The sequence below is a fragment of the Mytilus galloprovincialis genome, chromosome 2 (assembly GCF_965363235.1).
Source record: "Mytilus galloprovincialis chromosome 2, xbMytGall1.hap1.1, whole genome shotgun sequence".
NCBI lineage: Eukaryota > Metazoa > Mollusca > Bivalvia > Mytilida > Mytilidae > Mytilus > Mytilus galloprovincialis.
This window is the reverse complement of record NC_134839.1, coordinates 15,572,682-15,590,004: the sequence shown is the minus strand read 5'-3', so window position 1 is coordinate 15,590,004 and position 17,323 is coordinate 15,572,682. Positions and strand designations below refer to the sequence as shown.

Below are 17,323 nucleotides of genomic sequence, written 5' to 3'. Positions count from 1 at the left end.
TGCTTGATCAATTTCGATGTATATATAAGGCGCTGCGTGCAAAATGTGATGAGCCACTTTTTCATTTCGAAAATAATAAGAAAAAAAATCAACATTTAATTCTATAGTAAATTAACAAAATCCATAAGAATATTTTCCATTTTATGTAAAATTTCTGGACTAATATTTGTAGCAGATAAAATTTACCACTGTATAATCGAAGAAAAAGATACAAAACGAGTATTTAAACTCTTATGTTCACACTGACATTACCATTGCAAAAAAAAAAAAAAAAACAAACAAAAAACGAAAAACAATAGTACACACAACACAAAATAGTAAAATAAAAACGTATCAACACCAACCCCCCACTAAACAGGGTATGATGTCAGGTGACATGTAAATTTAGCAAGTCCTGCTCAACATGTCACATCCTTATTTATTTGTTCAAAGGTTTATATTTATATAGATGTTTGTGTATTCATGTATTTATTCATTATTGGCTTTCAATATTATTGTTTTTGAGCGTTCCTGATAAAGGTTTTTTTCTATAGACATTTGGAAACACATGTTGTACGATAGCCTTGACAAAAGAGAAGCCGAATGTACACAGGTATATTATTAATCGAATATTTTTTAAGGATTTGTGATTCGTTAAAACTTGATCACATGAACATTTGTATTCACTCAGTTTGCACGCCAATACTGTTGTGTTTAGTTTTTCGTAGGTCAAAAACAGCATATTGCACAGGCATACAGCATGTTACTCAAAATACATTCTAGAAATCCCCATATTTACATTGTTCATGCAATAGTTGTTGGTTAATAATGTAACAATGTAGCCTTTGGTTGAGGTCAATACGATGTTATATCGACCTAGAGAAGCATATCGACCTCGGACTTCGTCCCCAGTCAATATGCTTCTCTTAGGTAGATATAACCTCGTATCGACCTCATACAAAGGCTATAATTGTATAACGGTCAACTTACTTGTGATGGCGTTTGTTATTTCAACTTTTGGTTTAATAGCTTCCTTGCAAGCAGCAACCCTCGAACTTAGGATAACGTAGCACATTGGAGATGTATACTCCTTACGCATGCAATCGGTTGGAATGTTTCTACATACAATTCAAAATTGGGAAGAAGAAGAGAAAACATCTCTTTTCTCGTAAAATTTTGTTCCCAACCAACCCATATTGTCAATTTCTATGTTTTAGTGAAGATATAAGGCAGACTTATCTGTTTCTTTACATGTATATCTTTCAATAATATTAGTATGTTCAATGGCATAGATGCGTTCAACAGTCACAAACTTTGAATCATTTATTGAGAGGAAATCATCTAAATAGTGTGTTATGACGTTAAAGGATAATGCTATAGCTTCTTTTTATTATTTCTAAGAAGCTGCTGTCTAAAGTCTGCCTCAATAAATTAAAGAACAAGTCGTCAAGAAGAGAAGGTTGGCTAGTTTTCGTGAGAATGTTAACTGTTTGTTATAAAAATAAGTCTTCCAAGCTTAACATTTATGTTGTCAAAAAATACATCAAAAGTCGGGATGATGTCAGTTTCAGATAATTGTTTGTTTAAATCCGAGTGGTTTTTGTCTTGTTACAACGTATGCTATATCCTTCACTAAAACAAGATATTTGTATCTACGTATTCCAATTTTTTTATGAAACAAAGTAGACTCAATTCTTTCAATTTATCTTTGACATTAGATTGGAGATGAAACGGATAGAATAGTAGGAGCTTTTAAGTATTAATATCTGATTCACTACGCCTCCAGAGAAGGAACTTTCACAACACAAGAACGGTTTTGGTTGTTGGTAAAATTAATATGAGAAAATTTTCCCGGTATTATTACGGTTTTTTTTTTGTAAGGACACTTTGTGTGATTTAGGTATACAATACGGCGAAGGAAGTTCTTCGTTCGGTTGAAACTTCAAAAGAGCATAGAACAGATCTGTGGTTATTCATGATTTCTTCTCTGGTAAGTGTTATGTTAGTTAGTAAATTATAGCTGAAAAAAAAACGAGAAACAATAGTGTGTATGACCATGTACTAACAGCCACGTGCACCTAAATAAGCAATGAATAAGAATCGTATTGATCTCTATAGAATAATTGAATTCAACCGAAAACGATGTGTCTGAATTATTGCAATAGGAAAGAAAATTAATATTTACAGTGGCGGATCCAGGGGGGGGGGGGGTTCCGGGGGTGCGCACCCCCCCTTTATTTTTGCCGATCAATGCATTTGTATCGGGACATATGTTTTGCACCCCCCCCCCCTTTGCCCTGGGTGCCCTGGGTTAGCACCCCCCTTTCGAAAATTCCTGCATCCGCCCCTGATTTACAAGTTTTAACCTTTTTACTTTAACGTTTTTAAAAGTACCAATGAACCATCTTGTGTTTAAATACACTTAGTATTACAACTTGATAGCGATGTAAACCATTTCGTCAACATTTCTCCACATAAACCTATTCTCAACATGAAGAGGTTAGTAAACATTCATTTTAAATTATTCGTAAATACAAGTCAATTATGGGTGACACCCGCTTAATGGGGTAAAATAACACGTTTCGATGATGGTGAAATAAAGATATAATTCTGTACTTAAAACTTTCGTTTGCTTTGAACCTTGTGTTTGGGTATGTTTACTGTATGTAATTTTGATTTTATGATTGTATTGAATATTGTCCACACGTTGTTTTATTGGTTTATGAAATATTTACTTTCGCCAAACATTTATAATACGTTGTTAAACCACTGTTTGTATTATAACATAGATTTCTTTCCAATTAGCTAGCTAAAGGTATCGTCAAAATACCATCATCGAACTAGCTTATGATAATTGCCGTAAAAATTGAAATTGTCGTAAAATCATTATGGTGTCATGCGCCACGGAATATTTGGATGTAAATAACGAATGACAATAATTCTTATCATGTATGCGAAAACACTTATACAATAATTAAAGTGGCTACCAAATAATAGTTGCATTTTGACAACTCTAGTGAAGTAGGCGTTTCCAACCGTATAACGACCTTTAATAAAATAGCGATTTATATCTTCGGATTAAAGTATTTATATGTGAAAAGGTATTTTCATCTTAACTTCAGTGATACACATCTTTTGCTTGTGGAATAGTGAAGAATGCCCAATTCACTGGATAAAGTTATACAAGTAATTTCCAAACCACCAAAACAAAGGCAAGATTTTGAAATACAGACACTGCTACCATGGCTGCGGAAAAAATCTCAGTTATTTTCAAGATTAAAAACAGGTACGTGATAATTTAGTTCTTTTTGGAAGAACTTTGTGATTTAATTTTGATTAATTTAAAGTGTATTGTATTCTTCTGTATTTCAAATAAAAGAATCTTTACAAATGTAAGTACTGATTCTAAAGGAAAAAATCGAGTTTTCTCGAAAATTGGTGGTATGAAGGTTTTGTACAACAAATTTATTCAAAGGGCCGATACAATTTTGATTTTGCATTTTTCAATAGAAATAATAGCAAGCACCAGCAGAATTTTTAAAAGTACAACCAGTGAAAAAATATTTCGAGAACTATGACAAAGATGCCAGTGGGCAAATGGGCACATTTTTTAGAGGCTTAGTTTGTTGTTACAGTTAGAATTGGTCATGTTTGCATGTTGATGGAACATCCTTTTGATGGAGCCGGTAAAAAATAAATATAGGGGATGTTACAGTCATTCCATAAAGAGTAGATTCTAAAGACCGAAATCTTGTGTTCTAAGTAATAAAACGACTGTTCCTTTTCTCATTTGTTCCATTTCTATTTCCCACCGCCTATAAAAGACTGTATTGAGTCATCTTAACCTTAACTTTATTACATAAATGCAGACATATAAATTATTATATATTCTGTACATCTAATATATTTCTATCTATAAACGTTATCATGTTAAACATTAAATTTTGTTCTGTATATTCACAAAATATTTCGCATCAATTAAATATGTTGAACTGTTGAACATGTCGTTTAAGCTTTGCTTCGTTTAATAGCTAAATCACTTGATGTTCCCTTTGTGGATGTTTTAATGGCGAATTAATAACACCTAATGCCAACGTGACAAATTAAAGGGATATAAAATATTTCACTTGGAAAATCCAGATTTTAAATGAAAGTTATTTCACTTGAAATTTTTTTTAATACTTAGGTTTCTCATACTATCACTCGAGACACGTGTACTTGTTATTGTCAGATAAAATTCATTCAGTCTCAAAAAACTGAAAAAAGTAGTTGTCTAGCAAAGCGATCCAGCATCAAAAGCAAAAGAATTGACCATAACTTGAAAGTGCAAACAGAATGTAAAATTATGTTTGTTGTTGTCCAAATTGCATTTAAAACAAAAATGAACGTACAATCTAAAGCAGTACCAGGTTGAAATACGAATATATGTACCAATCCAAATTAAAAAAAAAAAAAAAAAAGTAAATGATTTCCTACGAATGTAAGTTGCCCTCAAGAAATAGTCTTTTAAGCTAAAAAAAAATGTACTACATGTATGAAAAATCGTAATGAGAATGATTACCAGTGAACTAAGCTAGATTCGTAGTCAGAATTGTTCTATAGAGTGCGATAATGTTTAGTATAAGTATTGAATATTATACTCATGATATATTAAGGTTAAAACTTATTTTGTCCAAACAAATCAGACGCGGATGAAAATAGTACTGTATTATTTATAGTAGAAATAATTAAATCTATATATTACATGTATAACAAAACTTCTTGAGAAAATGTTGTCGGTGGTTTCATTTCTGATAGGAGGGACAATAACTTCAGTAAAAGATACTTCAACAAAGTATACACCTTTAGGTTAACTTAACTTAGGTGAGGCATAGATGGGTTTTACATCTATGGGTGAGGTTTTGGCATTTGTGAAATGTTCGGACTCTTCGGTGTTTATCCCTACAATACAAGGTAAAATATGTTTTCCCACAATACCCATTTATCGTTTCATACGAGATTTAATAGCTCATAAAAGTTCATTTTCATAGCAGAATATTGACTTTCTTTCTTTTGATTTGAGACTCTAACCATATCAATGCAAATATAAGGTAAAAGTCCGAGTCAGCCTTTTCCCGCCATATTTTGAATATCAAATATCTCGAAAAGGAGCTCCATGACCTATCAATATTTTTAGCTTATTTTGATTCATAACCAATGCTCTTCCGGCTTATAGTGTCAATTTTAGATTCTTAAGTTTTTTAATTTCACCTAGGTACATCCTTAAGTCTTGATTGGAACTACTAACCTATGCATATTGTCAGTCTAATAAGCCGACTTAAGATTGACACAAACTTTATAAATTTTTTCAAGTTGGATTAAACTAAATTCCATTAATCACCCTCAGTTCGACAATATATTTTTCTCGGATCTGGAAGAAATAATCTTTTTACTAAAGACCGCCATGCATAATATTTTGTCAATTTTGTTCTTAATTGTAATTATTATTATAGTAGTTTCTTAGAAGAAAACTTGATTTCCATATAACAAACTATCTGGGGTCATTATCATCAGTTGCTAATCCATCAACATGAATTAGAGGCATTGAAAATCGTCTCCTATACATTAATAATTACATTAGATGTATGTTTCATTATAATACTTTATTCTGATTGGCTAACTGCACATCACGTGTTATTCCGTAAGCAGTTGCATTGCTCAATACAACTTTTCATTCATAATAACACGTGGTCTAACAATAAAGTGCACAGGTGAGTTAAATAAAAAAATATATAAAATTCGTGTTGTCATGATCATAGCTAAAAATGTAATTATAAGTATTGAATGCTTCTTTTTGTAACTTTATAGGGTTGTAAAAGCGTTGACCGTGCGCACATTTTTAGAATGAAACGCGGAATGAAGCGCTTCCGCGCTTCATACAAAATGTACTTCGGTCAACGCTTTTACACCCCAGTAAATTTACAAAAAGAAGCATTCAATTCTTAAGAACATTTATTTAGCATGTTAGTTTCAGAGAAGAAATTGTAAAATAAGCTCTAACTGCCATTTTGTTTCAATGAAATAGAATGGCTTTATTTTTTAATCTTATAATGTACGACTTTGAATTAAATTATGTTAAAGGCATATATATAATTTCGCTATTTTTTAAATTTTTACATGCACCTATGATTTATAATCATAGTTTTGGATTGCCGTCTCAACATCTTCTGCCACGTAGTATGAAGGGAATTAATATAGAGATTTCAGCTTATATTTAACCAGATCATGTTCATTATGTGTCATAAATACGATTGTTTGCTTATAATATTTATAAGGGTTTTTAAATAATATTTACTCTAACTTTTATTGATTTTAACCTTAATAGTGAATCAACATTTTCACAAAAGGTATTTAATTTACAAATAAGCTTTATTTGTTTTGAAACCAATTCATTTAAAGTGAAATGAACATAGTGATTTTACATAAATAGATTTGTATTACTTATAAACATTGATATAAATTCGAACCCAAATTGATATCATATACAGTACATGTAGATGGGGGAAATAAATCATATTTCGCGACTCAATTTCAAAAGTTGTCTAAATCATTTACAGAACTTGCAACCTTGGAGAAAACGTGTCTGCTATCAACTGTAATACACTCACCAGATAACGATTCATAATGGCGAGAAATGCATTGCTTCTCATAAACGGAAAATATACAATAAGGAAACGTAAACCTTCTCGTTTATCATATTTTGAATTCGAACGTCCTTTGTTGTCTACTGATAAAAATGAGTTCAGATAAACGCAGATCTGTTTACGGTGATGGAATGAGGTTATCTTATCAAATAAAAATTATCATTAATGAAGAGAAATTAAGGACAAGGTTATCATGTTTTTATTTTTGTAATCATGATTACTGGATAAACATGGAGCGGGACAAAAATTAGTACTTATCGTTTGTAAGTTAATTTATCCACTGAATTCAACGGACAGTATCGATAAAAAAAATCCAGCGTTCTGACTATCTTCTTTTGAGTATACATACATTGTATGTCATTTGATTTGTGTCATAACTATTTCTATTAAGTTGATCTTATCAAATGAATCCGTCTATTCAATAACTTAAAGATGATTGGAACTCATTATAAAAAAAAACTCATTATAAAAGGAACACTGAAAATTTCAAGAGTAAAACTTGACAATTGTAAAAAGTACATGTAACCCGATCAATGTCATTAGTGTAAACAATTATATTTTATTATGAAAAATACAAGTATAATTATAGACATATTCACAATAAGGATTCAGAAACAAGCAATAATGTCATTCGCTATATCCCGCCGATATCCAACTGATAGAGATTGCTAGAATAACTAGTCTTTAGGCTGCTCGAGAGCGCAAAATTATTTGGAATATTTTATAACATGATATATTAAAACGATATTGTATTTTCATATAAGTTGAAGTACCGTACAATACCATATGCATTCGTTTATCAGCTTTTAGACGCCATTCGATAAACAACCAATTTGATTAGAAGAGAAATTATTACATGCATTTTTTCTCTTTGTCAATTATAGAATTTTGCATTTAACATTCCAAATTTATTTCATCGTCTTTATTATTCAGTAGTTTCTTTTTATTGTATAGCAATATAATATTTCCCACAGAAAGTAACCAAAAGTTAGCGTGCAATAAATTCTAATATTGCACTAGTGCAATAAATCGTAAAAATTCATGACGTCATCAACGACAAAATCTTAGTTTAAACCAATTTTTACTTTCAAATATTATATTGCTATACAATAAAAGGGTTATTGCATGAATATTGGGGAATATTGTCCCTCGTAGAACATATATTGCACTCACAAGCTCGTGCAATATAAAATGCTACTCGGGACAATATTCCCCAATATTCATGCAATAACCCTATAATACTAAAACAAATAGAACTAATAAGTTCCATATTAGAAGAGATGTAGTATTTTTTTATCATATAGTTCTTCGACTGTTCTTATATACACACGTAGCTTTCACATATTCGGCTCTAAATATTCCAGATGAATGTAAATCCAAAAAAGCCCTTCAGAAGCACGAACCTATAATGGGTTGTTTTTGATTTTTTTTTAATCTAATCGGATAAATACTAACATATCAAAGTAGCTATTTATTAATATAGATCAGTGGGAAATAGTGAAATTTTAAATGTAATCCATTTTCAAAAGTTCAATAGTACATGCTCTTCATCAGTAATATAGATAATATTATTATGATTAAGGCATATGGCCATGAATATCAAATACGCGATTAAAAAGTAACAATTCAAATGTGACATCAATAAAACAAATTCACACACTTTGATTTGCATTTAATACATTTATCTATATTGAAAAGATTTCCGATACCAATACATAAAAAAAACTCTCAAGCCGGAAATAAAGAAACAAAGTGAAATAAGACGTTAGTACTTAACTTATAAAGGGTTAAAGTGATCTGAAGAACTGGAGACTTGTTAATTTAATTCAAAACAAAACAAAATATTTACTTTACACGCTGATAGTCAGAATTGTCCATATTTGAATGTTAAATTATCCAGTGCTTTGATCTTGATTTTTTTGACAGCAGATTTTGGTTAATATATTCAATATTTAATGTTCGAGGCTATCAAAATACTCACGGATAAAATATGATGATATCAATTATTTTTCTCTAAAAATTGACAAATAATCCTTACAGATCAAATGAATTATTTTCTATATAGTGGTTAGAGTGTAATCAATATCAGAAAAACATGATAAGTAACTTGTAGGGGTAGTAAATGAGATAACAGTAACTCAATGGCATAAAACACCACACATCTAGAGGTCAAAGTATGACAACCTAACTGTTAATTTAAGTTCATGTCGTAGAACTTCCTTTTCACATCAGGAAGTTTAAACGATGTCTTGACTGTTAAATATTGCGTTGAAACTACAATTTCTGAATTATGACAAACGAAAAATATTTTTAAAGGCGACCAGAGAGGTTGTATGTGTTTTCATGTAGAATACAGAGTACAAAAATCTAGTCATATTCAGTCTAAAAGCTGTTGTAACTAGCACTACTTTTAAATGTTTTATTTCTGTAATTCTAGCCGTTCACAAATATGATACAGATTGCATAAAGGCGCGTTAAGGTTGTTTTTAAGCCGAAAAACTTGGCAAATATTTGAAGTGAATTTAGTTCAAATAAGTCTTCTTAATTATTTTTGATTTCAAGTCAAGGGTCAAATATGTGTATTGGTTAAACAGTCTTACATATTCAAGAAACATACCTACTTTAGATGAGTAGATACTTGACCAACGTGTTATTGCTCCCGGGGAAACCCTGAAGGCTTTGATAAAGATTTAATTGTTGGTGTGTTAAGAAAGATTCCTATTTCAATAAAACTTACAAAATTTAACCATAAACGTTAACAAGTAATATGTCGTTAAAAAGGAAATAAAAGTTTTCGAAGTACAATATAAACCTACATAAGTAAGCTTATGATAAAACCGTTGACAAACATTTACAATTACATTGCCTATTATATTACTTTTTGCATAAGAACGTTATGTAGCAATATATTTCTGCATATATTTATTTCTATATAGGTTTTTTTCTCAAAAACAATTACTATGTGAACAACATGTAAATCGTTGCTATAAACTTCAAGACGTTTTATTGCTTTTTTCAAATGCGAACTAATTTCTAAAGTTTTATTATATTTGAAGTGGAATTTCGTTTTGACATTATGCGGAAGTGCACTCAATGATTGGATTTGAATTATTGTTTTTAAACTTATTGCACTGAAGCGACATGGAGATTTTTCTTTTATCAATAAAAAGAAAAAAGAAAGGAAATGGTGCACAACTTCATGACACAATGACACAAAATCACTATATGTAATTGACAAATACTGACGCAATGGAACAATACTTTAATTTATGGTCTTCGTCTCGAAAGTCACACTGAAGCCTTTGACATGGAGCAAAATTTAAGTCTAGCAACGCTTTGAGTGAAATTATATCGATAACGCTATATATAGTTACATATACATGGGAAATAAATTATTAATCGGTGTTTTAGTATCCGTTTTTAATCATTCTTGGCGAATTTATACTTTCCCAAACAGGTTAAACATTTTTATTATCAGCAACGAGTGTACTTTTTATAATCGCAGTTCATGTTCTATTATAACTTCAAACTTTCTTGCTTTCAATTAAGCATGTGTGACGTCACGAAAATGGATGTTCAAGTATTGTCGTTTGTTGATGTGGTTCATAATCAAACACATCAAACGAATGGGTAACAACTCATATATTCCTGACTTGGTTTAACAATGCAAGAGTATTCGGAGTACGTGTTGTGACAATTAGGTAAAACCCCATTGAAAACACTTCCAGGAATACATTTATCTCTTGAATGAGGATATTTACCTTCTAAATTCTCACCTTTTTCTTTATAGATATATGCTTTCTATATACAGTTGGAGATGTTATGGTTTACTTTAGTGTTGGAACACACGGAGCTCTATTTATTTTTGTAATTAGTGTCTTGATTTCCTTTCAACAACTTCGAGTACTGTTTGGTCGGTACTTATTATAGTCTTTTTAGTTTTATTACTCTGTTAAGTTTTAGTTTTTGTATAGTGCCGATCACCTGTTCCACTGGGTTTTAGTTTTTGTATAGTACCGATCACCTGTTCCACTAGGTTTAGTTTTTGTATAGTACCGATCACCTGTTCCACTGGGTTTTAGTATTTGTATAGTACCGATCACCTGTTCCCCTGGGTTTTAGTTTATGTATAGAACCGATCACCTGTTCCACTGGGTTTTAGTTTTTGTATAGTACCGATCACCTGTTCCACTGGGTTTTAGTTTTTGTATAGTACCGATCACCTGTTCCACTGGGTTTTAGTTTTTGTATAGTACCGATCACCTGTTCCACTGGGTTTTAGTTTTTGTATAGTACCGATCACCTGTTCCACTGGGTTTTAGTTTTTGTATAGTACCGATCACCTGTGTCCTTTTTTCTCTTGTGAAGAGTTGTCTCATTGGCAATTACAATACTAGTTCATCTTCTTTTTTATATTAACCCTGCCTGATTTTCTTAGTGTCTGTCCCAAAACCTAAAGTATGTACATGTATGTCAGTCGTTATAGTTGGTTTCCCTCTGTCATAATTTACTAGTTTAATCATGGATTTTTACTTAAATCAGTCAATCAGTTTTCTTTTTAAAATGTTTATAGCTTACATTATGGATTTTACTCAACGTTGAAGGCACGTGGTTGAAGGCTGTATAGTACCATGTAGTTGATTTGTTTTATGTCCTTTGGTCTTTGATTGATAGTTTACTTATCTCATTGAAAAGCATACCACATCTTCATATATGCATTATGGAAATATTTTATAAGTCTTTTCTTTGACATGTATTTGGATAAGTTTGATGTATTTATTAAAACTCGTGTTTCGATGTTGGAAGTGCCTAACAAAAAGGATTCTCTGACATGCAATTGAACAAATTTGATGAATTATTAAGATTCGTGTTCCGATGTACTATAAATTCCTTCCACATACAAAACCATTACCGTTAATGAAAGTGCATGAAATTATGGAAAGGAATAAATTTCCTTCCTTTCTATATTAATAACGCAATATAAACATTGTATATATTGATAATTTGAATATTTCATGTGATTTCTCACCAAGTCAATAAATTGTCTTCCAGAACTAATGTTATAAATACTTGATATCTAAATTTATTAAATTTAAAACCGCGGAAAAATGCTGAAACAGATGATAGACATCAGCTTTCAATAATCGATTTATAACAAATCAAATCAAATCAAATATTTTATTGTCATATAAACTTTACAGTTTGTGACCAACATATATTAATACAATAAACACAATAAACATATATACATACATATTAAACATACAAAATATCAACAGCATTAAAATGTATAACAACAAACAAGTTGTTAAGAGTCCCCTGCCCTCAGTTCTAATGACTTTTTCAAGAAGGATCCTAACTTATTTGTTTGTAAAGGCGATGATGGATTTAGTAAATAATGAATTTTTTCTTCTTCATTTAAATTATTAAAGTTATTATTTTCTGTACATATGTGATGAAAAAATTCATTTCTTAGAGTTTTATTATACTCACAATATAGTAAAAAATGTTTCTCATCCTCTAGTATTTTACATTTATGGCAAAGACGTTCCTCTCTTGGGATTTTAAAATATCTCCCCTTTTCAATCAAGAGGGAGTGATCACTTATTCTAAATTTAGTGATTAATCTCCTTATCTGAAAATTAGATGTATTTAGATAATATTCTAGTTTGTAATCTTTTTAAGTTTTTTATAGAGAAAAAATTTACTTTTATCATCAATGTTTTCAAATTTAGTTTCAATTAAATCTTCATATCTATTTTTCATTTTTAACTTTATATCGTTTTTTATTTTATTTACATCTTTTATGTCCTTACAAGTAGAAAGAATATTAAGGTCAACGTTAGTCTCTTTGACAATATTTTTAGCATATGTATACCATGAGTAAGTTCCTGTCAAATCTAGAGACTGTGCTAGAGAAAAAGCTTCCTTTAATAATGGATTAATATTATTATTATATAGTCTAGCTAAATATAAAAGGGTTTGTGTTTTAATAAAACATTCTATAGGCAATCTCCCTAATTCAACTCTTGCTCCTAAATTGGATGCATTTTTTCTTATCCCTAGAGTAGATTTACAAAATTTAAGATGCATATTTTCTATGGGGGTTTTGTCTATAAAATCAAGTTGATTAATTTCTTTTCCTGAAGTTAAGGCTCTGCTTTTGGCTCGATGAAAAGAAATATATGTATCCAAATATGTTACTTCTGAATTATAGGTCATAATTGGTTTTACTAAAGAATCAAAAAGATTATTTGTTACTTTTATAGGTAGATTATTCAATGATTTAGTATATGATTTTATTGCAAAAAATACTTTTTTTGCTTTTTTTGTCAGCTCTATAACAAGTGGCTTTGAATAATCAGTCTTTATGGTAATATTATTTAGAAAGCTAACAAAGTGAGGAATTCTCATGTCAGTATTTCACCGAGAAAGGTCATAACTATACTGTAGTTGTTTAATCATTGATTTGTTTCAAGTATTTTTTCGGATGAAAAACAGTTTGAAAATTTATAGTTTGGCGCAGACTTAAATTGTTGCTTTTTAGTGCACTGACATTCTGTACGTCAAGTTTTTCTAAAGCATTGTACACGATCGTATCTTTTGAAGAACCTAACTTTTTTTTAATTTTTTTTTTTTGTTAATTATAGACAATATAATGAATTGAATATGCATTAAAAATAGACGTAAGCAAACACAAACCAAACAATTGATAATCAAGTACTTCGAAAATACATGTATTTGGTACCGGTTGTATCTATTTTCATGTTTTTCTCTGTTCAAATTTTAGTTGGTGACATATTAGACTAGTGATCGTCTCTGTTTACAATGTAATTTGTTTAAAAAAATTACTAGCCTTTCGCAAATTTTCGGTGGAGCTTTTGTCAGTTGTAAGCGCATTGTAAAAACTATTTGGAGATTTGAGTTTTTCTCCGGTTAATCAACCTGTCGTATATTACTTTTTTTACAGTAAAATAAACATGGTCCCAAAAATAACTTCTTCATTCTTTCAAGGAGCAAACGTCAGTACAACAACAACCAACACCTGTTTTATCAGGTTTTTCGGCAGTTTAGGAAGCTAATAGGTTACTAGTGAAAGGCTTTCTAGGATCTGAATGACTTTCCATAGATTGATGAAATTGGGGTGGGGGCGGGGCGAAAGTTTAAGCGGTTGTTTGATTTAAAAGCTGGGTTTTTTTGTAAATAAAAAGTTCATTCCAAAGCAGGTGGTGATGTTTTATTCTACTGTGTCCTCGAAACACTGCATACTCCAAGGTGGGAAAAATTACTACGCATAAACCGTAAAGAAAGGTGGAAAGTTCGTGTAGTTGTTGTTTTCTGTTTGCACTAGCTGTATTAAATTAACTCAAACGAACAATGGTCAAAATAACATTTCACATAAAGATTGGCATACTGATCTTTTTATGAGTAAAATGAAAACCACATATCTAACTTTTACAATAAAATTTGATGAAAGGATTACTTGTCTATATAGCAACAGGGTGTCTTAAACAACGATCTTCAATTTAAAGGAGAAAAAATCTCATCTTAAATCTTTTAGCAGCGTAAGCTTATGTATCAATATTCTTTTTAATCTGTCATCAATTTTGCTTGACATCTCAACATGAATCTTGACAATTTACAAGACGTTTATTATACAACTTGACAACCAATTTTCCTCTTCAGTGTAACTATAGTACACATCATCATCATAACATTACAACTTATCATGGTTTGAATTTAATTTCAAATATTGTTATTTTTAAAAGTGTCAAGATTTCATAAATAATATCTGTAATGCAACCAAAACTGTTTAGTATCAGGGTATCTACTTTCTATATAATATGTATAATGTGTAAATGTGCATGTGTTTACAAGAGTTTGAAATAAATTCTAATAACACTCAAGTAAGACCAATTGTGTTAATTTAAAATATCATAGTTAATATAATTGATTATACAAATTTGTAGAAACTGTTAGCAAATATAAAAATGCTATTTCTGATTAATTAATCAGAATATGACTTTTCGCGGCACTCAAAGTAAATACACAAAAAGTCCGTTTTAATCAAAATTTACGGAAACTCAACTTGACGTGTACCATGAAAACTACGTAAAATTATAATTTAATTAGAAAATCCATAACTAAGGCTAAATTATTTAACAGAAAAATATTTATTTATCCAAAGGTACATTAGGTGTTGATTACAATGCTTTGTAACATTCAATTCGCATCATTTTGTCCTACTAGTATTTCTTTCTACTAATATATTTTTATCTCCTTAAATCGATTAAACACTTCGTTAAGTTGATGTTTAATTGAGAAAGGTCAATCAATGATGGACCATGTTACGGATATCTAGGATGGAATGGGGTTTTTTATTATGCTGAATATACAAAACAAATATAGGTGTGGGTGGTTTGGACTTGGAGTGCACGTCAGTAAGACAGGAGACGTGGAGTGAACTTCAGTATGACAGGAGACGTAGAGTGAACTTCAGTAAGACAGGAGACATGGAGTGAACGTCGGTAAGATAGGAGACATGGAGTGAACGTCGGTAAGACAGGAGACGTGGAGTGCACGTCAGTAAGACAGGAGACGTGGAGTGAACTTCAGTATGACAGGAGACGTAGAGTGAACTTCAGTAAGACAGGAGACATGGAGTGAATGTCGGTAAGACAGGACACATGGAGTGAACATCGGTAAGATAGGAGACGTGGAGTGAACGTCAGTAAGACAGGAGACATGGAGTGAACGTCGGTAAGACATGAGACGTGGAGTGAACTTCAGTAAGACAGGAGACATGGAGTGAACGTCGGTAAGACAGGAGACGTGGAGTGAACTTCGGTAAGACAGGAGACGTGGAGTGAACTTCGGTAAGACAGGGGACATGGAGTGAACGTCAGTGAGACGGGAGACATAGAGTGAACGTCGGTAAGACAGGAGACGTGGAGTGAACGTCAGTAAGACAGGAGAAACTGAGTGAATGTCAGTAAGATGAAATAAGTTATATGGTTCGCTAATGACCCCTTACGGACATAGAGGGTAAGTAAAATCCATATATGGATTTAATTCACCCTCTATAACGAATTTATCGCACGCTCGACATTTTCTGCTGCGTTTTAATAAAATGACCAAATAAGCAATGAGACACAACAACACAACAACATTAATATATGACGTCACCATTAACGCGTCATGAACTCCCTACGGTCTCATAGGGGGTCACCACGTGACGGCGTTAAACCAATAATAACGTGATAATTTACCCGCGATGCGCTAAGTGGCGTGAAGTGAACGTCAGTAGGATAAGAGACTTGGAGTGACCGTCGGTAAGACAGGAGACATGGAGTGGACGTCGGTAAGACAGGAGACGTGTCTCGTCAGTAAGTCAGGAGACGTGGAGTGAACGTCATTAAGACAGGAGACGTGGAGTGAACGGCAGTAAGACAGGAGACGCGGAGTGAACGGCAGTAAGACAGGAGACGTGAAGTAAACGTCAGTAAGACAGGAGACGTGGAGTGAACGTCAGTAAGATAGGAGACGTGGAGTGCACGTCGGGAAGACAGGAGACGTGGAGTAAAAGTCAGTAAGACAGGGAACGTGAAGTAAACGTCGGTAAGACAGGAGACGTGGAGTGAACGTCAGTAAGACAGGAGACATCGAGTGAACGTCAGTAAGACAGGAGACGTGGAGTGAACGTCAGTTAGACAGGAGACGTGGAGTGAACGTCAGTTAGACAGGAGACGTGAAGTAAACGTCAGTGACAGCAGACGTGGAGGGAACGTCAGTAAGATAGGAGACGTGGAGTGCACGTCAGTAAGACAGGAGACGGGGAGTATACATTAGTAAGACAGGAGACGTGAAGTAAACGTCAGTAAGACAGGAGACGTGAAGTAAACGTCAGTAAGAATTGAGACTTGTTGAAATTTCATAAGGAGAGAGAAGACGAGTGAAGTCAGCAAGAAAGAAGAAGTGTACTGAACTTAGTGAGAAAGACGACGGGGAGGTAACGTTAACCAAAATGGAGACGTAGAGTGAACGTCAGTGAGCCTGGAAAGACACAAAGAGTGAACCTCAGTAAGAACAGCTATATACTAAATCTTTCTTCCACAGGCTAAATTGCTGAATAACAATAAAAATAAACATTCAATCAGTTGAACAAAATCATACAATATTTCAATATATACCACATCCTAAGACAACGAATTCGATCTGTTACATATCATTTCCGAATGGACAAATGAAACCTCGGTATTATAGGTCTTTTTAACTTTTAACGTCATAAATTAATTGAGTTTCATATTTTATCAAGATCTGTTGATTCTAGCATCAAGGTGGCTCTGATTAATGATACTATAATAAAAAACAAATGAGATTTAAATTTAAAGATCTATGAATTCATAAAACTAATAGTCCGAGGATTTAAGTACACCGAAGGCTAGAAAAATTAAATTTACTAAAGATAATCAAACAATTTTCAACTGCAATAACGTTGAAAAAAAATTATTCCAGAGATTTAATTTTGAATATGTTTCAAAACTGATTTATACATAATAATTATTATTATGAATGACAAAACTTAATATACAATATATCTATGAAAATTTAAATCATTTTTTTTAATCATCATTTAGTACATCTATAATAACTAAATTGTA

At 31.8% G+C, this 17,323-nt stretch overlaps 1 protein-coding gene across 2 annotated transcripts in view; it reads left to right on the top strand.

The window, feature by feature from the left end:
- The first annotated feature begins 576 nt into the window (after window positions 1-576).
- Window positions 577-17,323, top strand: part of LOC143062986 (uncharacterized) — a 40,840-nt gene continuing 24,093 nt past the window's right edge. The window contains exons 1-2 of one of the 2 annotated variants that reach the window (XM_076234868.1): window positions 577-592; window positions 3,102-3,265. In XM_076234868.1, coding sequence (XP_076090983.1) covers window positions 3,136-3,265 — 130 coding nt within the window. In that variant the 5' untranslated portion in view covers window positions 577-592; window positions 3,102-3,135. Of the gene's footprint in view, window positions 593-2,784; window positions 3,266-17,323 lie in introns of those variants that run through there. The other variant, XM_076234867.1, reaches the window with a different exon arrangement.